Source organism: Carassius auratus, chromosome 11 (genome assembly GCF_003368295.1).
Source record: "Carassius auratus strain Wakin chromosome 11, ASM336829v1, whole genome shotgun sequence".
NCBI lineage: Eukaryota > Metazoa > Chordata > Actinopteri > Cypriniformes > Cyprinidae > Carassius > Carassius auratus.
In genome coordinates this window covers 10,662,696-10,689,274 of record NC_039253.1, presented here as the reverse complement: position 1 = coordinate 10,689,274, position 26,579 = coordinate 10,662,696, and the positions used below count along the sequence as shown (strand labels likewise).

The 26,579-nt window shown below is 33.7% G+C and overlaps 1 protein-coding gene across 2 annotated transcripts in view; it reads left to right on the top strand.

Annotated features, from left to right (window-relative positions):
- Window positions 1–26,579, top strand: part of LOC113111007 (uncharacterized) — a 101,720-nt gene that overhangs the window by 5,325 nt on the left and 69,816 nt on the right. For both annotated transcript variants that reach the window (XR_003293247.1, XM_026275373.1), the window contains exons 2-8: window positions 1,805–1,846; window positions 2,476–2,549; window positions 3,734–3,802; window positions 4,150–4,252; window positions 15,217–15,352; window positions 20,051–20,116; window positions 24,897–25,020. Coding sequence is in view for 1 of the 2 variants with exons in the window: in XM_026275373.1 (XP_026131158.1) it covers window positions 1,805–1,846; window positions 2,476–2,549; window positions 3,734–3,802; window positions 4,150–4,252; window positions 15,217–15,352; window positions 20,051–20,116; window positions 24,897–25,020 (614 nt within the window). In the remaining variant the exon portion in view is untranslated. The remainder of the gene's footprint in view (window positions 1–1,804; window positions 1,847–2,475; window positions 2,550–3,733; window positions 3,803–4,149; window positions 4,253–15,216; window positions 15,353–20,050; window positions 20,117–24,896; window positions 25,021–26,579) is intronic.

The window sequence follows — 26,579 nt, the reverse complement described above, 5'->3', positions numbered from 1 at the left end:
GGTTGCCAGAGCGACTGATATCGGCGTCATTAAAATGCCATCATAGTTACTTTGCTACTTCAGTACTTACTTATTGTCATCCATCATCTTGACTGTGAGTGTGGGCGTAATTCAAAACCGCAAATAGCTGCCCCATAATTCTGCTTGCAAAGATTGTGTACAGTATTTCAGGCGTTCTGTCAATTAATCAAATCTGTCCATTTACCAGCTTTACCGAGACTTGTTCTTTCTGTTATTTGCTAGCTTACGGCATTGACGATCCTCTTTCATCTCTTAAATTTCATTTCCTTGCATGTCATATTATTACACAAACTCATATCTCTGAGCTGAGAGTTCATTTAGGGGTCTGATGATACGGGCCATGCTGCTTTCACAGATTACAAAAGTTTTGTTTTTGTTGGGGTTTTTTCTGGTATTTTTTAGACATGAAATGCTAATATCACTCCTTGCCGATGATAATACCTGGTTTGTTGTACTTTGAGGCAGATAAAAAGACCTCAAGGATCATTTTTCCATTTTAACAATAAGTGTTTATTCCCCGATGATATTCGTGCATCTGTAACTAATCCTGCCCAAACATTTACACTGTAATTGGAAAATCAAATGCTATCTGTAGTGTCAGCAAAGTCAATTTGAACTTTTCAGTCTGGCTTCTCATTCGTGACTGCCGCTGTTATTTCTCTGCGAGAGGCTAATCAGAAGCATCTTATTAATATGCATCAAAGAGCCGTGGTGTAATTTTTGTAATTAGGCCAGAGGAGACGTGTTTATGCTTAGGTTTTTTTTCTTTTCTCTCTCTCTCTCTCTCTCTCTCTCTCTACGCAGCACAGCTCTTCTTGCATTGCTTCTCTCATTACACTGTACAGCTGCTCTTCAATCCTTACCAGCACACATGTAAATCTTGACTGCCACCTCGGGTTAGAGCTGATAGAGTTGAGCTGTGATAAGACAAGGTGACATTGTGATGGTTTGATTGGGAGAATCTTTAATTTTATTGGATCTGTGCAGAATATAAGTATTAATATCCACCTCTCTCTCTTGTATGTTAGTTGGGCTACTTTGATTATAGTTTCAGACAGCAATAAGAGTGGACTATTCTCAGCTTCATTTAACTTATTTAGACATTGTTGATACATTTGGCCAGAAATGTACCTTTTTTTATTTTTATTGTGCATTCAAAACAGCCCCTGAACTGAAAAAAAACAATTGCTATCAACATCTCAATTAAAATAAAAGCCATTTATAATGTTACAAAATAATTTCAAATAAATATTTTTTTCTATTCATTAGAGAATCCTGAAATAAAGGTGTCATGGTTTTCCACAGACATATTAAGCAGCACAACTGTTTTCTAACATTGATAATAATAAGAATTTAGAATAAGAATATTTGAATGAATTCAGTCAACATATTAGAATGATTTTTGAAAGATCTTGTGACACTGAATACTGGAGTAATGATGCCGAAAATTCAGCTTTGGATCAGTACAATTTAAAAAGTAATAATATTTCACAATATTGCTGTTTATATTGTAGTTCAAAACATAGTTCATCGTTGTTGTCAAAATACACTAATCCAAATGAATAATAGGTTAAATCAAAAAATTATTATTATTTTTTTTTTTACTGATGAACTGTCCGTAGTTTTCATTTATAATTATGTGGTCAACTTAGATCAAGAGGTATCGTTTGTGTACATGTGTTCATGCAGTGCACAAATCAGCTTCCCTGTTACCACAGATGATACATTCATTAATTCTGTTCAGTTATATTAAACATCTGAACTGAATCTTGTCTCTCCACAGATTTTTTAACAATTGCTACAATACTGGGCACTGGGATCCTGGGTATGTAAAATCTTAGTATGCAATGAAAAATATACCAAATAGCATTATGCTGATTTATCTCATTTAGTCATTGTTATTATTTTGCACGGCATATATAAGACAGATGCTCACTGATCCACAGCAGTTAAGAAAAGACTGCAGAAGATTTTATTTTCTTTAATTAACTATTGGAATGGAAAAGGAAGGAATAAAATCCATGCATGAGAACATTAGCAGGCAAAATGAAGTTAAACATAATTTCTCAATGGGTTTTCAGCAAGACTATATTCTGTTTTGTTAATGATATACCCAGGCTTTATGGTCTGAACAGTAGCAGATATATATTTATAAGACACCGCAATTACATGGGGCATTGAATTTAACTGTTCTGTTTTCAGTGAGATTTAATAGTTGTTAAAAAAAGAAATGTCTCTTTTCATTTCCTCCTATCTGAGTAAAATCATTTTAAAGTGTTCTTCTAGCCATGATAAAATTACCACCATCAAATTGTTCAGTCTAGAGATAATATCTGATATGAGTGGCTGAATATGTGAATATGTTTGCTTTAATATAAGCCCATGCAGATATATTCAGAATACATCAGGTTCTGTCATGACATATTAATGTTTATTTTTGTTTTTTTAATGTAGGACTGCCTGTAACTATCGCTCGGGCAGGTCTGGTGCCTTTCTTGATATCCTTCCTTGTAGGCTTTCTAGTGCAGGTAAGACACTTTTCTTTTTCTTTTCTTTTTTTTTCTTCTTGTATTTATTCTGACATTGTTTTGAATTCTTAGTTTCATTTCAAACGACTTTATTGTTTTAAAACTGACATGGTTTTTCAAAACAGCTGCTTCTTTTGGTAATTAAGAGGTGACTTCTCCTTCTATTCATATTTTCATCTCCCTCTTTTATTGAACCATTTTCTGACATTTGACGGAGTTGATTTTGACTTCAGAGTATCTACAGTTCTAAAGCAGACCTTGCGTAATAATATAACATGTATAATAACATGACATTGCGACTGACATTTGTCTTGTTTGACATTTAAGAGAGACTTATTGTAAGAAATGTCTGAATCTTCCAGCTTTGAAATTCAGCTCCTTTTTTTGAGAACTTTTGTTCTATTGAAGCACAAAAAAAATTAGGTAGCGGTTTTATTTAAACAACGAAATATGCTTCGACAATTTACTCTGATCGCAAACCATCAGCCATAGGAACTCCACAGGATGTTCAGCAGATTTCCACAGATAAAAAAAAAAAAAAAACACAAATGCATATAAATTTAAATAAAACAGTCAGCTTTAAAGCTGCGGAAGGTAACTTTTGACGCTCTAGTGGTTAATAAACAGAACTGCTTGCGTCTTGCGGAAGGACATCGTAGCCGGAACTACTTCTCTCTGTTTATGTCTATGAAGAATCACAAAGGTACTGGGTTACTCCGCCGCGGTACCCCCGAAGCAATCTAGAAATAGTCCGAATAAAAAACACTAATTATAGGTGCACCCTAGTGATTCAGGACAAGCTAAAAACACGGTTCGGAAAATGGATTCATGATGTACTCGCTTATTATATACATTTTTCTACATTTTGAAGCAGCTCTGATTGGTTGTTTCTTACCGGGAGCGGATGAATATCTGCAAATGGCAATAGGACCACTGGGAGGAGTCAGAGGAGCTTGATTTTTTTTTCACAGATTATCTGTCTCATATTCTACTGTCAGGACATAATGACAGGTTTAACAAATATGTAAAAAAATATGTTTTTACAAAAGTTACCTGGCATCATTATGGTTTTTAAAACTGCTTTTTTTTTCAACAAACATATTTTATAGATATTCTTGCAAAATTTGAAAACACTGTGTCTGCAATAAGTTATTTACAATAAATGTTGATTAATTCTCTTTTAGGCTCTGCTCATTTACCTGTTTGTAGATTTGCTTCAGCGATGCCGTTTAGCCCAACTTGAGGCACTGAAGGTAAGAAAATGACACTACAATCCAAAGGTTTGGTTACAGTAACATTTTATTTTTCTGTCACAGTAATAAATTATATTATCAGTATAAGAATATTATTAAAGGAAACTGTAATAATAGTTTTAAATACTACTGTTTTTACTGTATTTTGATAAATGAAATCAGTGAGCATATTTGACTTCCAAAAACATTAAAAACAAAAACTCTCCCAACCCCTGAACAAAATTCTAAAAGTGTAATTGCGTTCACAAATGAGGCAAATGCACAATAGCTAGTTTAGCGGTAGAATGATAATGTCAAATCAGTTAATTGTGTTGATGTAGATAATGTATTCTGGTTTCCTTTTCCAGACTGCAGAAACTGAGAGGATCTTAATGGAAGAATTCAGCTGTGCAGATCCTCCGACACAAAATGCAGAAGAGGAAGAAGATGCAGAGGAAGTGGAAGAGGCAGGTATGACACATTATAAAAAGTTAGATGTCATAATAGCACTCCACTGTTGGTGCAGAATAAATATTTAGAGTAGTACAGTCGGTGAGTTGTGCATTGCTTTGTGACAAATCCTCACACTGAAATGATCATAATCCTATCAGCATACTCCAAATCTACTGAATGCATTGGCTGTGGGGAAGGCCATGTGTTTTCAGGTGTAGCCTGGAATGAGGCATCCGACTCTATTTATTTAGTGTTTGTTTTAATTTTATGTTATTTTTTTTTTCATTTCTAATCAAATGTTTGAAGAAGATTATTGACTGAAAAGTTTCTAATGAAGATTTGCATGCTTTGCCAGTTCATAGGATTTTGCTAGTCTTTAGATTTTTTTTTTTAGTGCAATTGAAATGAGAAGAATATTTTAGGATCTAGTTTCCTGTAATGCAGCTTTGACTTGTAAGTCTTTAGAAGACATTGAAATATATGATCCTCAAAGCCTATATTTTGATATGAAACACACTGTAAAAGAAAAGTGTCTGCTGAACTGCTATCATAATAATCTACTTTTTTTTTTTTTTTTACTAAATGTCTTGACTTAAAGGGTAACAATCAGCTAACGGATCATTTTGAGTATAGTACCAAACACATAAAAAGAGGTTATTAAAAAATCAGCAATATTGTAATTAGAATAGAATAGAAATTATTAAACAAGGCAACTATAATTTGCATGCCCCATGCTGGGAAGAGGGAAAATGGAACTGAACCACAGAACCATGCTTGTTCGATGGTAAGTAAATCAAATGCTGTTTTATTGGTTGGTTTTATTTTTAGAATTATTACATGGTCTATTCATATTCCGATAGCCTTAAAGTTTTTAATGAAGACTTGATCCATGGATTTATATATCTCTTTGATTTCCCATCTCGGTAGGTATTACTTTACCATTATTTTTTAGAGGCCAAAGCTCAGTGGTAAATTTGGCGCTGGCACTCATTTAAAGTAAACATATTTGTATTTGCCTTCATTCTTGCTGTTTTCCCTGCTGTTTAACTGGTTAGGCGGGAGGTGCTAGGCCACGTAAAACAGTAGGAAGTATAGCAGGAAACAGATGGCAGCTGTATTGTTTCTTTGCTAAAAGGACTACAGGGACAGTTAACGTTGCTGGATCGGGGAGGAACGCAGAGGCTACGCTGAAATGCGTCAGTATTAGCGCTAACTAATCAGGGCTCATCTTGACCCACGCAACAGAGACATTAAGTATTTTTGACATGAGATGGAGGGAATGGACAGCTAATGAAGATGAATGAGGAAAGAGAGGGGGCCGCCCTGTCAGCGGGGATGATGGGAGAGAAAAGAAGACTTCCTGTGAACGTCGGTGGGAATCACAGTCACACAAATTGAAGGCTCATCTCTAAGTCACTGACCCACATGGTACTGAAGTAAAAACAGTAACTTACTGTAAATATCCTGAACTTGGTTAAAGTTGTGTATCCTCATTATTGTCAAGTTTTATACAGCAGTTCTTTCTGGTCCTTAAATCTGATTGGCTGAGAGGATTGCAATATTCTAGTGATAACAGAGGTATAACTATAAGTTATAACCCAGACCACTATAATTTTATAAATAATATAAACAATAGTTTTGTGTAACAAAATTTAGTTTAAAGAGTTTTTTAGGTGAGAAGCTATTTGTTTAGACTTAAAATGATAAGTTTATTAATAAAGATAACATTTATTTGAAAATCTCCAGGGCATCATCGGACGTTCAGCGCTCATGAACATGTCAGATCTTCTGGAATTTGCCACTGGCTCTTATGTCTCTATAGTGTTTAAACATGAGATACATCTGTTTTGTCTATATCTAATGGGCAGTCTTTGGTCTCATTATTCGATTATTTGTTCCAGAGCAAATAATTTTGGCTGAGGGCAAAATCTCATCACATTTTATATAATTTTAATGCTGCATTTTTATTTTTTAACAAATTGCCTAGCAACTTTTATGATGGATGTTGTTGTTTATTAAATATTATTATTATTATTCAATAACAAATAATAGAAGTATTTAATAATAGTTTTTAGTATTGCGTAACTGTGTGTGTTTGTGATGGTGATTAGTTACTTTATTCTGACATTATTCACTTTATTCAGACTTTTATTTTGAAAGAGACTCAAACAGAATTGTAAACAAAGCAAGTTGTAAGACGCAACCAACAAATGCACTGAGCAGCACTGTCATTGTAAATCGCCTTTATGAAAGAACAGTATGAAAAAGAGCCTATCGCTTTCCTCAGCTGATTTTCAAACTATGCTGAATATGAATTTGAGTTGAAGAATGAATGCTGTATCAGATTAAGGTAATAACACTCACTTAGTCTATCTCTCTCTCATAATACAATTCATGATACAGTGAGCTTTTAATAATTACATCATAAATTAGGGATGCACCATATTTGATTTTTGCCTATATCCGATATGCCATTATTTTTTCAACTCCTTTTGGTCGATACTGTTATATTTCCTTTTGTTTGGAAACAATACCAAGTCTCTCGGTGCAGAAATCATGAGCAAAATATTTTTATATTTGGTTAGTTTTTAACAATAATTTATTTGTTAGAAGTAAATAAACAACAATTAAGTTTTTTGGACAGTACATTGAAGCTTTGAAAATAACTAAATAAACTATGTATCGATCGCTGCATTTTTTTCCCCCAGAAGGATGCAAGGTTAATCCTAACATTTTATTTTAAGATTTAACATTTGTACATGACCTAAAGCAAAAGAGTTGTAAAAATTCAGAAAATCTTTTAGATCTTATGGTTTGTTTAAAATATAAAATATACTACACATTAACGAATAAATAAGTGTATATATATATATATATATATATATATATATATATATATATATATATATATATATATATATATATACATATTTATGTAAGCTATACTGCCCTACAAAGCAAAAAGGCAGTAACTGAGAAAAATGACTTAAAAGTTATCCTGTCATCCAGCCTAAGTAGTTACTGTACAAACAACTACCATTTTTCTCCAAAACGACACACATTTCAGATAAGATGTTTTGTCACATAACAAAGGATGCATTGAAAGTCATAAAAATGACAATAACTAATTTTTGACCAAAAATGCAGTTACTGCCTTTTTGCTTTGTAGGGCAGTATAGCTTCTGAACTTCAAATCAAAACTTACTCATTATTTTGTGACATCAGTTATTGCTTTATTTCATCAAAAACACAGTCTAAATATTATTTGTGTATTATTGTAACCTTAATTTAATTATAAGTAGATCGACAGCATCCCCTACAGATTAAAACTCTTTACTGAACGGGCGTTAGGACCTGGGGGAGGCTGCCGCTGCTGCGCTGCATGTGAGCTGTTTTTCTCTCTCTTACACCAAAGGCATCATTCTGTAAGTGCTTCCACAGATTAAATGCAGCGATCCATAACAGTCAATCAAATCATCATTCAGACAAAAATTTGCTTAAAGAATGAGTCACATTGCTGCCGTGATCTAATCAGTAGCACACCCTAAGCTCGTGTGAGTTAAGGTATTCCTCTTATCCGCAAGACATATCGGCATAATTTATCATATCAGGCCGATGCAGATATTAACATCTGTCTATCTAGTGTGTGTGTGTGTGTGTGTGTGTGTGTTTGTGTGTGTGTGTGTGTTTTAAGTCCTATATAGTGAAGTGTTCTGTTTTGTACACTTTATAAATTGTCTTTACTTGTCAACTACCCATAACATACTTTAGGCTTCTTTTTATTTTTATTTATTCAGTTTTCTGTTTGATGCCAGACACCTCATATCAGCTGTTAGCTTTCATCGTCCGGTCTTCTTTCAATTTCTAGTGTAATTGATCTTGAATCCGACTTGCAGGACAACACAACATCAACATCATTAATATGAAGTAATTCTTTATATCCACCACCATGAACCTGTTTTGACAGTTTGATGACATCATTCTCTGGCTGGTGATTTATATTTAAATACAACAATATGTGCTAACGTGCTCTATAGATATATGACTCTGATATTGTACATCAGCAACATTAAGAACACAGTACCATTGGGCCTCATTCATTAAACATAAGTGAAAAGAATAAAGCCATTCTTACAGTAAGTAAATGATTGCAACTGCATGAGTGAGAATGGATTTTACAAACAATTTACAAAGAAGTTTGTTGGCTTATGTTTCATCAATGTGTCCCATGTTTTTGTTAAAATGGAAACACAGCTAAACATTGCCTATTCTATGCAGTGAATGGGTGCCTTGTAGATAACCGCTTTATTGCACACCTATTGTTCATTTGCACTCCTGTGAAATAAAAAATAAAAAAAACGACAATGCATTCTTTATGGGAAAAGTTTGACTTTGCATACTGCAATATTACTTTCCATCTTTTTGCACTGTTAACTCCGAGTTAAATGCTTTGTCTGTGATATCCTCCAAACAGCCGCTTGCTTCGAGGTGATGAAAATTCCCTTTAGACTTCTTGTGGTTTTCTTTGAAGAGAAGCAGACCTCGATTATAGCGCTTCATTTGTTTGTGCTGAACCCCTTTCAAATCAGCAGCTAAATAGAGTTTGACGCAGTGTGCGAAATTAACTGGAGGAATATCATTTAAAATGAATTGGTTGCTTGGAATATTTCTCACTATGCTTAATGAATGACTTCAAATATAAGGCAGTCAGCGTTCCATCAAGGAAATCTTTTAGGAAAGATAAGCATTTTACGCAAGTCAGCGAGACTGTGCCAATTTGTTGTGCACTTTTTTCAAAATGCAGACAGCTGAATCAACAGAAACACTTTGCTTCTTTATTTCACTCTATAAGACTGAACCTAGCAGTTCTTCTTCACTGGGGGGGGGTCACATATTTGTTCAGCAGAAAAACAAAGAAGAAAAAAGATAAATGCAAATACTAAAACACAGCTGACCTGTGCATAGTTAGATATATTCAAGTCTTTTGTTGTTGATGTCAAAAGTCCAATCAAACTGTACAGTATTTGACTATAGGATTAATGCAAATTCGATATTTGGCCCAGGGATTGTCCCATGTGTTAATCTGGTAAAGCACACCATTTATGTATTTACAAATGAAATATTATTTCATTGACATATCAATAATAATAATGATAATAATTTTTTTTGTAAAATTGTTGTTTATTGAATTGAACAAAGTAAAAGCAGAATTTTTTTCTTGTAAAACTGTACACCACTTATTGTTTTCTTCAAAAAAAAAAAAAAAAAAAAAAATTCACAATTGAATTACAAAGAAACAACAGATAACATACTGAATTGCATGAAGCAGAAATGTTTATTTTTTGTTACTCAGTATATAAGAAGGAGTTTGCATCTGTCATTTTGGTGTTAGATGGTCAGATACTGGTAAAGTCTGGTAAGTAAGACTGAGTTTTTAGAGAGAAAGACTTTGCTTATATCCCAGCAAATCCCCAGAAGGCCCATACTGAGCCCAGCGGTATATTCTTTTACCACACGATCAAGGTGCCTTTCATGGTCATCTGCGCTATTATACTCATAAAATGCTTGAAATTAATAACCTATCTGTGTTAATGCACTTTTAAATAAAGCATTAATGCTAAAGATTTGCTTTATTGCTGCAGGCTGGGCGTGCAGAGCACTATTTTCTCCTAGAGCCCTGTTTAATTTATATGCCAGGTTGACAGTGTCATCAGATAGGTTTTGCAATGCCCTAGCATTCTATGATTCAATTAGGCGTTCATGCTCGGGCTGCACGGTTGGCTCGCTGGTGTTTGATAAGAAGCCCATTAAAAAGATAGATGTCTCTGAGCATAGAAATGCACTGTAAATGATTCCACACCGCTATCTGCTTAGTGCTGAATGTGAGACTGTGTGTTCCAGAAAACACGATAGAGAGCCGATATGCATTCATCACGGAGGAAATTTAACAGTAACATTTCAGACAATTTTCTGCGTGCTCTGCCAGACATGCAGGGTTAGTTTGGTGTGATCAGCTGTGCCACTGGCTTTCATTTTTGCAAATTTGATTGATGTTCAGTGGCATAAATGAGGTGATGTGGCTCAGATTTAAAAAGAAAACATAATAGCTTAGAATTCCACAACACAATTTAATCATGAAATCTCAATACTAATCTATATATTTATTTTTTATAATAGTAAACTATAGCTGTTCAGCAAAGACTAAAGACACAGTGCCTGGCTAGACTTGTGTGCTGACAAACAGACTGTGTCCAAAAGGTAATTTGTTTGAGCACTCCCACTGGTCTCTTTATTGCAGTCGCCACTCATTTTTATCCATGTATCAGCTAGTACGCAGTAGAGCTGGGTCATATAGTTAATATTCCCTGCATATTTATATGGATTTTGCTGATAAGTTCAGTGTGCCATACATTACTGTCTTGAGAGAATTAGAGTGTTATGAAAAATACTTTATCCTTAAAGTTCTTTAAAGTTTAGTTAGTTTAAACTCTCTTTAGTTGTTTATTTAAAATATATTTTGTTTATATATAATAAAACATGAAATTTACTATATGACTGGTTTATATACAGTACAGACCAAAAAATTACTATTTTTAATGTTTTTGAAAGAAGTTTCTTCTGCTCATCAAGCCTGCATTTATTTGATCAAAAATACAGAAAAAAAAGTAATATTGGGATATATTATTACAATTTAAAATAATTGTTTTTACATTTATTATACTTTAAATTATCATTTATTTCTGTGAGGCAAAGCTGAATTTTTAGGATCATTATCACTTGATCCTTTAGAAATTATTCTAAAGTTGGAAACCATTCTGCTGCTTAATATTTTTTCAGAACATGTGATACTTTTTTAGGATACTTTGATGAATAAAAAGTAAAAAAAAAAAAAAAAAAAAAAAAAATATATATATATATATATATATATATATATATATATATTGTAATAACAATATACATTACTGGTCAGTAATTTGGGGTCAGTATTTTTTTTTTCTTTTTTTTAAATAAAATCAATACTTTTTTCAGCAAAGATGTGTTGAATTGATAAAAAGTGATAGTAAAGAAAATATATTATTAGAAAATATATTATTAGAAGTAATGGAATTATTGGAGTAATGATGCTGAAAATTCAGCTTTGCATCACAGGAATACATTTTTTTTTTTTTAAGTATATTCAAATAGAAAACTATTTTTTTAAGTTGTAATAATATTTCACAATATTACAGTTTTTTCTGTATTTTTGATCAAATAAATGCAGGCTTGATGAGCAGAAGAAACTTCTTTCAAAAACATCAAAAATAGTAATGTTTCCAAACTTTTGGTCTGTACTGTACATAATATTTATTTAAATAGTTAACATTTTGCTTTTCTAAAATGAAGATAAATATCTATATATTTGAAAGATTTAAAATAAAACAAAACAAAATTGAATAGAATTTATGTTTTTCTATTGCAGCATTGGTTCATCAGAAGCCACTTTTCTATGTCCATTTTAACTGCTAAGATGTCTGCTTTAAATGCATCTTACAGAAACAACCGTTTAGTCCACAGTGCTATTTATGGTCATATGATCCTGACCACTGGACCTCTTGGAAAAGCTCCCTCTAAGAATCTCTTTACGGAAAAGCTGCCTAGACAGGGAGAGCTTTGCTGATGATCTGTAAGATTTGTCACACAGTGTTATATTCCACAGAAAGCATCAACTTCTCTGATAGGAAGTATATCAAGATACAAGTTACAACAGTTTTTTTTTTATGCCAGACAAACTTTTTTCTCTCTCCCACTCTTTCTCTCACTCTTCCTATCGTAGTCTTTCCCTCAAGACTTGCTGTCATCTTATATTTTCAGGGACAGACATGATGACAACTGTTTTGAAATATTCATGTTTCTTTTTGGTGTGACTTGCATGTTACTCTTTCCATCTTGTACAAGTAGGTTTTTGAGAAGGGAAATATTGTTAGGTCTTGCTCCAAGTTCACAGCAGGACATTGATTCGGTATTTTGGGCTAATTGGTGAAGAACTTGCATTTCTAACTTGAAAACACAATTACACTCCAGATTTGATTGGTGGACAGTAAATAGACGTTGGGGACGACATTTGGACGATAGATGCCTGTCTATCCAAGCTTTTAAATGGTTTGACAAATTTCCTGTGTTGAAGTGTTTCCAATTGAAACAGGACATTGGAACATACCAAAGGCTTTGTTCTTGTCTTTTAATAGCCAAGTTACATCAGTACACAGTTCGCTCATGCTGCTAGACACTGTATCTACACCATCTGGTCACAAAAAGTGCCTTTCTTCACTGACAGCCATTCAAAAGTAGCCATGCATTCTGACAAAATGCAATGTATGTGGTCTTTTGTTTTCCCTTAATAGGTAGTGTAAAAATCCTGAACAGAATGAAATGATATTTAAGTCACTGTCAAATCATTGATCAACTCAGGTAAACAGCCCAAATGAAATATGGGGACACATTAATCAAACCTCATTGGTGCTTTGGTGTTTGGCATTAAGTCATGTGCCACATAAGAACCAAAATTGATTCCAATCACATAAGTGTGGAATGACATGCTACTTTTGAGCGCGCTGTTTTTCAGACGGAGTTAGAAACGCATCCAGAAGAATGTTTTCTGCACCATGTATTTTTTTTAATTCACATCTATTTCTGACTAAATGTTGATTTTTGGGTGAACTGTCCCTTTAAGTGTGGCTAAACAGCTCAAATGCTTTTTGAGGCCTCTGCATCCCTTAAAAGTTTGTTTTGTGAGCTTTTTGTATTGTCTAGCATATTAACAGCCTTAAAAAACAGTTTTGATTTCATAGTCCACAGTTGCTTTGAGAAATGGCATATTAAAGTGTTTGTATGGAGGCTGACTGAGTGCTGCGCGTCTCTAATCATTATCCAACAGTAGGTGGACTTCTGACCGAGCTGGCGGCAGTGGAGACCGTCGTTGTGATGCACATTCACCTTCCTAAATGATGTTTCTGTGCTGATCTCTCTCTCTCTCTCTCTCTCTCTCTGACACACACACACTCAGAGCCACAACATATCTATGACAGGTGTTGAGCTCTAGCAGCTCTCGATCCTAATTACTTGGCCATCCCTTTCTGCAAGCAGATGGCTCCCTCTCAGAAATTAATGTTCTAGCCGGCTACTCTCCACAGCCCATTCCCTTGTCATTTGTGCCGTACAGGTACAGTAGTCTTAACTTAATGTAAAAAATCCAATCAGATTGCGTGCCAAAGCATCATTAGGGAGATTGGGGGCTGACTGACATAGACGATTTGGAGAGTGATTCGTCATCCTAATGAAAAGTAGAAAACTCTGCGATACTTTCGAGCGCGCTGTTTTTCAGATGGAGTTAGAAACGCATCCAGATGAATGTTTTCTGCACCATGTATCTTTTTTAATTCACATCTATTTCTGACTAAATATAATAATATTGATGGCGCTTGTGTCAACAGAATTATTTGCAACATCTGTTATGGGTCTGTGTTTATTTTTCCCTCGGGAGATCAGCACAGACAGGTGAATGTGAAGTAATACTGAGTGCACCACCATTTATTACTTTCAGAAATACGGTTTGTCTCTGTCTTGTTGTATTTCTATCAGTCTCCTCTTAAGCAGAAATCCTGGAGAGTATGAATATATATAGAGAGAGAGATTTAAGTAAATATGTAATATTTAAATTAGGATTAATTTTGACTATTCATATATAGATCTTTGTTATAATAGACATTTGGTAAATAAAAACACAATAAAACAATATAATAAACAACAAGATTTGTTAACGATGGTACGTTTAACCAATAAGTTGAACTGTGTTGTTGGGACAAGGCTATTCTTAATAAATGTCAGTGTTTTTTTTGTTATTTTGCTGTTTTACATTTTAAACTGCTTTTCAAAATTGGGACCAGTAAGATTATTTTATTGTTTTCAGAAAAAAAAGACTCATTTATTCATTCATTTAGTCATTTATTTGATCAAAAATACAATTAAAAAAACAGTAATATTTTTTTATATAATTGCAATTTAATATAACTATGTATTTACTAAAATTACTATTTATTTATTTATTACATATTTGGATGTATCACTATACATTCAGTTTAGCAATTATATATTGATATGAAAAAAATGCATGTTTGTTTATATTTGTTATTTACAGCTCTATTTTGTATAATTATTTAATTATGTAATCTAACTATTTATTTTTGAAATATTAAATATATGTTCAAATATTTATTTATTGCTGTCCATACAAACGTTGAGGATATTGACAGTGGTAAATGTGTGTTTTCCTCTCGTACTTGACATAAGCTGCTCTTGTTCTAGACAGCATGGAGACTCTGTTGTTTACCAGTGAAGAGAGTAGAGCTGCTTTAGAAAGAGAGTGATGTATGCTAACCTGGGTGTGTGCAGCATAATGGGAGTGTGTGTGTTGCTGACGGGTTTGGCTGGGAGTGTGTCTGCTCCTGCAGCCTGCTGTGTTGTGCAGTATGAATTATTCCTGCTGTTCTGAATTTGATTCCTCACTGCTGCAAACTTCTCTGATCTCTGGCCATATTCATTCACCTCTGCTTTCCCTCCTTTTCTTGCATTTATCTCTCCATCAATTCATTATTTAGCGTGTGGAATTCATACGGCTCTGTAAGTGGCATAATATTGTGGCAGAACTTCAGGTCAGGAGTGATGTGTGGCACCTCGGAGGGGATGAAGGATGGTTCTGTTCATCTGTGGCAGACATGGGAGCTCAGGCACCAATGTCCTGGCCCCTGGGCAGCAATTGCTGGCAACTAATGACTGTTTCCTATAGGAAAAATGGGTGTTCTTTAGGGGACGCTTATAGGGCCAAGTCAAATTTTCCTGTATTGTAACTTGCGAGATGTTTCATTCTAACTGAAGTTACACTACTGTTTCTTCCATGGTTATGTCTTTGAGATGGTTGGTGATTCCTTGTGTGTTTTTCTCTGTAGATACGGGTCTTCTGCAAAGTGACGTCAAAGCACGGAGGCAAGATGAGGACCTTCAGCCAAATCTTCACGTGCTGGGAGTTTTCTTCCTGGGCAAACACACCAGCCATGCATTCAACTTTGTTCTGCTCTTTCAATTGTGAGTCTGTTTCATTCATAACGTTTTAGGGCTAAAATGTCCTGCTGAAAAGACTGGCATAGCTGACCACCAGCCCATGGTGTTGCTTTGGATGCTAGTCTCATGCTTACGGTATTTCAACACTTTAGCTGAACTACACTGTAAAAAGTTAGAAATTTTAACTGTTAACTTAAAAAAATAGTTCACCCAAATATGAATATTTGCTGAAAATGTACTTACCGTCATGCCATCCAAGATGTGCTGAGTTTGTTACTTCATTGGAACAGATTTGGAGAAATGTAGCCTTACATCACTTGCTCACCAATTGATCATCTGCAGTGAATGTCTTCAAAATGAGACTCCAAACAACAACAACAACAAACAAAAACTCCAGACTCCAGTCTGTCTTGTGAAGCGAAAAGCTGCATGTTTGTATGAAACAAATCCTTCATTAAGGCATGCTAACATTAAACCATCACTTTTGGCCAAAATTCCAGTCCATAATCCATAATAACTCTTCGTCTGGTGAAAAAGTCCATCCTCTGTCTACACATTGAAACACACCAACATATTTGTTTAGAATTATTTCCGCTTTAAAGCGGTGCTTCATTTGTGCACATGTCTTTTTTGATTTAGATGAGACGATATTCTCGTTGGAAAAAAAAGCTATTTTATGGATAGAGGACTCGTATTTTAGCTGGAATTGACGATTTGAAGGTTAAAATGTCTTTTGACATCAGAAGACATTCATTGATAGTCATGCGCATTATTACTTGAGGATTATTGTGATGTTTTTATCAGCTGTTTGGACTCTCATTCTTACTGCACCCATTCATTGCAGTGATGTAATGCTAAATTTCTGCAAATCTACATCTTTGATGATGGCCTGAGGATAAGTAGATTTTCAGCCATTTTTTTTAAGTGTACTGTTCCTTCAAAGATCATTTTTAGCTGATATAACCCACACAAGTGTAGGTGTAAAGTGTAAATTCATGCATTTAGGCTCATTCAGTGATGCTTGTTTTAATAAAACAAGTTCACTTAGATTACCGTTAGTTATATTTTTTTGTTTGAGTTTTGAAAGTGAATAGCATGAGTATCCACCAGCTAGAGTACTGCCAAGCCCCCCATCCAGCCTGATGCAAGCTTTAATAAAAGGAATAAAACCACCTTTCACCCTTCACCTCATAATTTGCACCCTTGATACTAAACTAAAATATTGTTTTCATTATGTGTTACACAGTTTCCGGCCTTTGGCATTTTGGGTATACAATCTAGCCCATCTCATTTAATTTTTTACCTTTCAACATTATTCCCAGTGATGCAAAGATGAGTCATGCACTGTTTGACACCATCGAGCTGTATAGAGGAGAAAAATTATAGCCTTGAAACATGAGACAGCATTCATAAATTTCACATAAAGCTTTGATACTAAGACTTGTAATTCGCCATGAACTGTAAACTTATTGTACTTTTGTTGGGCTCTTAAATTCCGTTCTAACATGATGTTGGCATTGTGAGCTCACGTTAATGTTGAACTGGCTCCGAGTCAAAAGCTCTTTTTATATAAGAGTGCCCTGAGGTATACAGATAAGATCATCAGCTCAAAGAGAAGCTGCTAGCGTGAAAAGAAGCAGCATGCATTTCCTTAATTTATTTGCTGTCCTCTTTATTAGCAAAAGCGTTGTTTAAGTGTCACACATATTCATTTATATTATATAAGGTTTTCTTAGATAAATATATTCACAAAATCATATAAATAATAAAAAATACACATATTTAAAAAATTAAAACAATATCCAGAACAACTATTATGTATACATAAATATCAATATTCTTTTGCTTGTAATAGATGCACAAGATGCAGGAAAAATGTAAATCATTCTTTATATAATGCGAAATGCTTGTTTAGACACATGGTACATGTCTTCCTGAAATAGCATCAAAATTGTGAACTTTTCACTGGCCAAATTATGTTAGTACAATGCTTTGAACATCATAAATCTGTTTTTCTCATTGCCTATTATCATTGTTTTTTTATATATATAGAGGCAATGATAGATGTTTCCATAAAAGGCTTGCAAACAATGACAGAAAACATAATAAACCCCAATTGCGTTACAGTTTTACAATATTTCCTTTTCTGCTCACTAAAAGAAACTACAGACGGGTGTCACGTGACTTCAGCTATTCTCAGGTATTTGCATTTATTACAGGATTCGCCATTAAAACAAGATTCTGTGAAGAACAGTCTCATAAACGTGTCACAAAGGCGCTTGGCTAACATCCTCACTGGATCTAAGCATTAAGTAGGTTTTAATCCAGGTTATGCTCTCTAGACCACAATAAAATGCAGTGTTATTTATGTGTGAAATGTCAGTATTGCCCCGAACAACAGTTTTAACATTTCACCTCTGGAAAAATGGTGCAGAATAATGAAATAATGGGTCAGCTGCTTTTTGTACTAGTCTCCAATATGGCTGCCCATCTGTTCGGCTTTAAATGGGCCGTTATTAATGAGCCGATGTTAGATAGTTAGCCTTTCCCCAGTTATTTTTCATCCTTTAGCCCAATTTTAAGTTTTTGAGTACTTTGAAGGGCTTTAAAGTAAATTTTAACCAGCATAAATCTATTTCTTTTATAGATTTTCAAGCCAAATTGATTTGTTCTGCCCACGTTGACATTGCGACTGCTGTACCTGTGTCCTCTATGGATGATATTGCAAAACTAAATACAGAATCCAAAATGCATGAGTTTTTCATGGAAGTAGCAATGCACTGAAAGGCATCAGTGGTCATTACTGTGAAATGCCTATGACATTTAACAGTGAATCATTTGTTGCACTGATCTGCATGCCCGGTCATGCAGCCGAATGGGAAAGAGCTTGTTATCAGCATTTAGACAGGTTTGGCTAACACACATCCAATCGATTCTCTGCTCATTGTGTTCAAGAGGCTTAGCACTCGATCAATGTGCTTCCATGACAGATTGTGTTCTTTAAAAAGTCAAGGACCACAGATCCACACTGTGTTGTCCTGTATGATGGTGTAAGTCAAGGTTTCTCTTTCCCTCTTCTCCTATGTATTTCCTTCTGTAGTTCTTTCATACTGGCACACAACTGCCTTTTGTACATTGACTGATTGACCGACTCACTCAGAGCTTCAACATTCAAGGATACTTTAGTCCCAGATAAGTTATCATTTGTGATTTTTTTTATTTTTTTTTTATTTGGAGAGTTTGCTTTAATAAAGACAGTAAATAAATAAAATAAAATAAAGAGCTTGCCATAACTCTAGTTTAAAATGTCTATTAAATCACTCTTTCCTCTTCATGACAAAATGTACCTTTTTTTGTTACTTTTGTATTTATGAGTACAATGTATTTGTGACGAGTGGGGCGGGGTCAAGAGCCGTGGGAACGGAGCGAGGCCGGTGGAGTAATTGGAAATAAGTGACACCTGCGCCACTCATCGGTCTCGAGTCCCACGGAGGAGCTCCGGAAGAATAAAAGAGGAGTTACGACAGTGAAGGACAAGAGAGGACCAGGCCTGGGTTTTATTCTGTGTTTTAGTTTTGTTTGTGCGCAGCAGTCGTCCGTGAGGGGCTGTAATGCTGTTTGTGTTTATTTGATTATTAAAGTTTGATTTTGTGGCGCAGGTGTTGCTCATTTGCAATTACTCCACTGGCCTCACTCTGTTCCTACGGCTCTCAGCCCCGCCACACTTGTCACAGTATTTTATTAATTTATTTATTGATGACTACTGTTCCATCATGTAATATATTAATTTATTTGAATGCAGTGTATTTATTATTTATTGATTTAATGTTTGTTTCAAGATGTCATTACCAAGCTAGGCATTATTTCATATATTTAATTAATTATTTATTTATTGAGAAATTTGGCTTATTTTATAGGTTTTATCAGCCTATAAATGGCTGTCATCTAATTTACTATATATATATATATATATATATATATATATATATATATATATATGTATGTATATATATATATATATATATATATATATATATATGTATATATATCTTTATCTATATATATAGATATATATAGATATAGACATTTTAAAATTCTTCATTATAAACATTTTGTTGTTGTTGGGTTAGGGTTAGTCTAGAAAGTAATTCATTTTTGTTTTCAATTCCATCATGCTATTTATTTATTGTTTGTTTGTATCTATCATAGTCATTATTTGAATTTCTTACTTTAAATAAATAAATATATTATTATTATTATTATTATTATTATTATTATAATTAGGGGCCAAAAACCAAAGGTGCATAGGCATCTCTTGTATATGTTAGTTTTCTTCCTCTTATGATTATTATTATTAAAGTTTTATCAGTTTCTTGTTATAACTTTCTTAATAGCAAGCCCAAGGCTTATCCAACTTTTCCTCCAAACGGTGAAAAAACTTCATTGCATCACACGCAAAATAAAAAAAATCTAAACCATCAAACATTATACCAAAATCCACTTTATGGTTGATCTTTATTCCTGGATTCCTGAAGTTTAAAAGTTTGAAGAAGTCATAACTTTCCATAGTAAAAAAAGAAAAAAGAAAGATGAAACCTCTGGCTTTGTCCATCTTTGAGTTGGCGCAGTAAAGGTTCCTGTTTGATTCCTGTGACAGCTCCTCATGAATATGAAACACTGTCATTATTGTAACGAGTGCTGATAATGAACTTTCTTCAACAGTGTGTCTATCGGGATCAGTTATGTCCTGGCGGGAAGTGAGGCCTACGCTGCACTTTTTCATACCAGGTGAGCTGCAAACTTTAATGTAACAGTTTTAAATGTTAAATATTAAATGTTAAGAGTAGGTTTGCATTTAAACAAGAACCTGTTTCTGCTCAGCCAGATCAAATAAATGCATATGCTTACTTTTCATTTTTGCCTTCATCAAACCTTAGGGCTTTTATTTCTTTATTCAGTTCTCTAAAAGAAAGACACCTAGTCGATCATATTGTTCATTCTCTAGATGTTTCCTACTCTCTGCTTGTCAGTCAAATCATGGCCTCAGTGTGAGTAATGTTTAGAAACGCTGTTAAGGCTGGAAATTCTCTCATTAGCTCGTGCCTGTGGGGTGTTTGATCTCCTAAAGCTTTTCACGGCAAAAACACAAGCGCATTTTTCTTCCCTGTGATGTATTGTGAGAGAACTAAACTAAACAACTTTTGATATGTAGAAGATTGTTGAATAACAGCTGTTTCATATCTGTTTTGGCTTCCAAAATGACCAGGTTATGTCATTCAAAATTACCATGTAAGCAACATAGCATTGTGTACCTCTGGAGTATTATTTTATGTAAATTAATTAGTGTTTGGATGTTCAATACTGTTTGTGGTCAGTATGACTTTTTGTTTAAATCTGTATTTATTTGATCAAAAAATAAAGTAAAAATAGCAATGTTGTAAAATGTTATTACAATTTAATATAAATATATTCTATTTTTACATGTATTAAAAGTTCATTTATTAATGCAATGGCAAAGCTGAATTTTCAGCATCATTACTCCCATCTTCAGTGTCACATGATCTTTCAGAAATCATTTTTAATATGCTGTTATGCTATTCAGTGTTGAAATAAATTCAACAGATGTCATACTTAATACTTATGTGACACTTCGCATTAAAATGAGATCTTATGACGATTAAGATTGTAAAAAAAAAAAAAAAAAAAAAAAAAAAACAAGTAGATATTAATTACCCAGCCTCGACAACCAGTTTATAATTTTCTCAATTTAGTAACCTGTATAGCGACTGCCTTTTATTAAACCTAGCATCACTCATTTTTTTTTTTTTTTTTTTTTACAATTTTAGTAGATAATATTGAGGAGGGAATAAGAAAGCCTGAGTGAGAGGGGGATATGCACTATAGCTTGACAACAGAGAGAGAGAGAGTTCTGTAGTTAATGAAATAAACTGTGTGTGAAATTTCATGTCATTTTGTTATTGTTGCATTAATACAGGTGGCTTATTCACTGAGTGATGAAAAAGGTCTAAGAAACCTCATGCACACATTAGTATTCTGTTTGAGAAGAGGAAGTAAACATGAAAAATTGAATAAGCAGAAGTAGGATCCTCTCCAAACGCAGCATACGGTGTCGTGATTCAATTAAGGAATGGTCATAATTACAACCTGCTCAAGTTTTGCTGTTTTCCTTCTCAGTGGGTTTTATTTCTGATGCCTCTAACATTTAAGTTTGATGTAGTTTGTGAAAATAAAAATTGCATTAAGGAATAAGGTTTGGAAAGATAAATCAAATGAGATGAATCAAGTATAAAACCTCCCCAAAAAGACCATTTATTAAGGATAAATCCTTGAAGGTCAGATAATGACCTTGAAAAATGATAATTGCGTTTAGTATGATAAAAGTTTAATTACGTCGTAAGTGGACCACAGGGAAAAATAATAAAATTAAGACACCTTTAAGAAAATAATGAGAATATCATTAATATTAATCATTGAAAAACTGTGCTGTAAACAAGTATTTATTGGATACAGACCATCTATCCTAGTCATAAATTTTCAATACAGAAATGATCCTTGAAGCTGCTGTTGCTGTATTCTTTGCCCTTGAGCTATTTGAACCTTTTAACCTGCCAGTTTTTCATTTTAATTAAAACGCATCACACTTTCAGAAAAAAAACACCCACTTGAGACAAATTCAGTAGCAAATAGGTTTATCATTCAGTGCTTTATGTGAGAAAGGAAATCAATTGATCTTATACATAGTTCTAAACCTAGTGCATTCAATTCCCACACACATAAATAATAAATCACCATAAATTACCTTTTGGTGCTTTGAGAAAGATTATCATCAGGATACAAATGTAGCTTTTACAGTCATCATGCTGTGAACTTTTGAAAGGACTCATAGGACTAGAGTTTATACTGGCAATAGAGATAAAGCTCAGTCCATTAGATGGTTCATGAAAATCCTTGATTTTTTATAAGCAGAACTCAAAATGGAAAGGCTGTTCATACTTGCATACCAATACAGTTAAAGTAAATGGTGACCAGGGTGCTTTTTCAAGCTCAGAAATCGACAACAAAAATAAATAATAATAATAATAATTCACTCTCTAGCAGTTCTCGTTTGTGCTATATGAAAAGTGCATATGCAAACTTGGTGCATTTTGATTTGTTCTCAAGTGTCTTATAACCAGTGACACTGTCAAGTAAAGTCACACACCATATTTGAATATGCAAACATAAATAAGATTCTAGAATACGGACTTATGCCAAACAGCTCTTGCAATTTCTTAAGGGATATGGATCAGCTTTACGACTTGTAGTATAGTAAGAAACCAATCCCGCATCAGTGGCAAATCCACCCATGTAAACATGCTAATGAAGTTCTAAAAACTTTAGAAAAATGCAGAGATAAAGTTTATCAATTGGTCAGTTGATGGTGTTTTTGTAGTATTCAGATAACTGTAGGCAGCAAAGGTGACAGACTGATGAAAATGGACTCGGTCAGACAGAAAACGGTAAAAGCCTAGAATTTTTAATATCAGAGGGCAGTATCGATATGTCCTGAAGCATTAGATATTTATGTGCAGTTGGATACAATTAATTTTTTTCCTCTTGTGATTGTGAAGTCATTTTGCGGCCCAAACTAAAGGTTACGAATCATCAATTGTAAAATTACAAATTCTGACTGAATCGTATCTCAGATTGTGTTTAGTTCTCGGAGTGTTTTTGTTTACCTCAGGTTGTAGAAATTATATATGCGAATTCAAAAGACATGTAAAGCCTTAAATGTGTTTTAATGACACTATTGATGAAGATTGCGTGATCTTTGAATAATATCGGTCTTTAAATGCGAGATAAGTACAAAATTAGTTGTTCCAATCTAGCAGACTTTGAGTATACCAGTTTAATATAGCAAAAGTACAATTGGATGGTATTTTTATTAAATGCATAAATGTATTTGTAGTATACTTTGCATGAAATAAATGTATTTTGAAAACATTTTAGTATATATTTTTTCCACTAGGGAGATATATATATATATACATACATACATACAGAGATACATATATATATATATATATATATATATATATATATATATACAACAAAAATATCCATATGAACAATTTCATATTATTGTTTATATATATATATATATATATATATATATATATATATATATATATATATATATATATATATATATATATATATATATATATATATATAAACAATAATATGAAATTGTTCATATGGATATTTTTGTTCTGGTCTATTCTTATTCTATAAAATGTATATGTAAGAATTATTAAAAAATTCTAAAACTATGAGAATTGATGATAATCAGCAGAAAACCCAGAGGTTTTCACATCTATACTGTTCCCTGCAGAATGTCTTAGTAATTGCACTTATTGCCACAAAAGTAATTTATTTTGCAACACCCCAGTAAATACTTAACCTAAAAATGATCCACTCAAGGTGGCCTGCACCACATCGATGGCTAAATGCTTCATTAAGAACACATCATAGGCAGATGCCTGTGACCAAGGGTGGAAAAAAAGAGAGAGGGAGAGAACCAGCGAGCGAGACAGTGAATGTAAAGTGATCCTGCAAGCACAAATCAATAGGTTATTTCAGCCTTGGTAAAGTATTCGCAGTTCTCAATCCATTATAAAACTCATATTTATCTGTGGGATATGGTGGTCTTGCTGAATTGAGTTCATAAATAAGTTTGCTTTGCTCTGGGACAGTAGAATTTGACCTCTGTCCACAAACATAGATAATAATGTTAAAGGAATACAGGCGGAAAACTCTCAAAATACTTAATAAAGTGGATGAGGTTCAAAATTGCCCTTGGCACCATAGTCAAGCCTTCACGTAGCAAAGAATGTGTTTACCCTAATAAAAATTGATTATATTATGGAAACTAAGATGATATTGTGCAATTGGCAATGCCCCAAAACCTCAGATTTAAAAGAGAGTATTGATGGAACCATTGAGATTTCATCATATGAAAGCATGCTGGGAAGACTTTGCAATGAGGAAAAGAGATTTTGGGGGGAAACACATAAAAAATGAATTGATTATGTAAAACTGTGTACCACACAGTCCTTTAAGAAGCACTGTCCCATGCCCTTGAGTGTATGTGTTCTGTATCATGCATATGTTTTTTGACAGTGCTATTCTTCTGAGCATATATTTGCGATAAAAAAATAATGGAAGCATTTGTGAAGTTCACTTTATTTCAGAGCACTGGATCAGAAAGCACTCCTATCAGATTGAGACAGACACTTCAAAACAATTACCTGCCCCCTGTTGTTTCCTTTAGAGAGGAGAAATGTGCCTCTCCTCATTCAGGGTGTGATTTAGAGAGACTAAATCTATGTTTTGCAGGGAAATTGTAAAGAATACTTGTCTTACAATTGTGTTGTGCTTTTGTCATTTCCTCTCGCTGTAGTCTGTAATTTTGAGAGATGGTGTTTGGTATTATTTGAAGTTACTGAAGCTGTAATTTAAAACAATGGGGGATAAGATGACTGTTTGCCTGATTTTGCTTCTGCAGTCATGTCTACGTGATCCCTGCATTTACATGGACGCTCTCATTGGGGATTCTTCTGGCCCAGACCATCATTCAGCCCATCACGTCATTGCTGACGCTACTCAAAGGAATCCTGCTGGTTATTACTGTGAGTTTAATAGTCATAATCATGTTTTCAATGTTGTTGTTTTTTTAGCTTTTTATGTAGCTTGCTTGTTCCACACAGATAAAATTACCTTTGATATAAAATGATAGCTTCATCAATTTGATTGTTTTTATGCTCCTTTCTAAAAAGGATTTATATGGAGGACCAAACCTGCAGAAAAAAAAAAAAAGAAATATGTAAATACATTTTTAAAAAGTAATTAGTTAAAGTTACTCACTACTTGTTCCAAAAAGTAAGTGCGAATCTCGCGTGTGTGCGTGTGTGTGTGACGCCGCTGGCGTATAAACACTGGCTCTGATTGGCTACCATGAAACACATGACTCTGCCTTAGCCAATAATAATCGCTTATCTTGTTATTAACTCACCTGCTCACTCGCTGTGTGAGGCAGGAGTGCGTTCGGATTATATAGTTTATTAAATCAATGCAAATTAACGCACCGCATTTAACGTCCAGTAATGTTAACGGTGTTATAACGACGCGAAAAGTAATTAGTTAGATTACCCTGTTACTGAAAAAATTACGTTGTTACCTAATGCCGTTCTTTTAAAAAATATATATATATGCAAATAGATTGTTATAATAAGAATGTGATAATAGGAAAACAAATAAAGTAATATAATATAGTTAATTTTTTATGACATCTAATCCTATTTTTTTCTATTTATATACCGTTAAACGTTATTTATATTATCAGACCTTTTTTATCCACATTACTTGATGAATTCAACAATTCCACAATTTTCTATTCTCTTTTTTCTCTGGATTCTTTAGATGATTATTTGAAAGTTCGAAGGAACCATTTATTTGAAACAGAACTTTTGTCTTTGCTGTCACTTTTGGACTGCAAGAAGGATGCAATTTAATGTATCCTTGTTAAATAACTTTTTTTTTTAAAATAAAGGTAAACTAATTTACTCAACCCAAACATTTAAACATAAGTGTAGATTCCCAGCTCGTTGAGATGTCATTTTTATATAGAAGAGTAACAGAAATCTGTAAATATTCATGTTTTATACAAAAACAATTTCAAATGTTTATTAAGATTTTTCTGTGTTGTTTATATTGTTAATTATGCCCACAGAATGAGTGTTCCTAAATCTGTGAAGGAGCCATAAAGGACAGAAATTAATAAACTGAAAAATGTGGAAAGATGTGACATTGTAGATGTAATGAACAATAATTATGAAATGATAATGGTTTCTGATGAGCTACTTCAATGACAGTGTTGATGTGCGTGCGTGTGTGCGTGCGTGCGTGTGTGTGTGTGTGTGTGTGTGTGTGTGTGTGTGTGTGTGTGTGTGTGAGACGTCACATGTTCTTTCGCTCCAGAGTGTCACCTCTAATATTCTGACTTTGATCCATGAGTGACACCTCACACTTCACGAGGTTTCATTCAAATGTAGAACTGTAATAAACAGGTGCACTGAAGTGTCTTGAAGGGCAGGGAGAGAGATTATTAAAACACAAAAAACATATTAATGAATATCATTTTTAATACTGAGTTGGTTTTATCTTGACATTATATTGTGAATTGTGATGA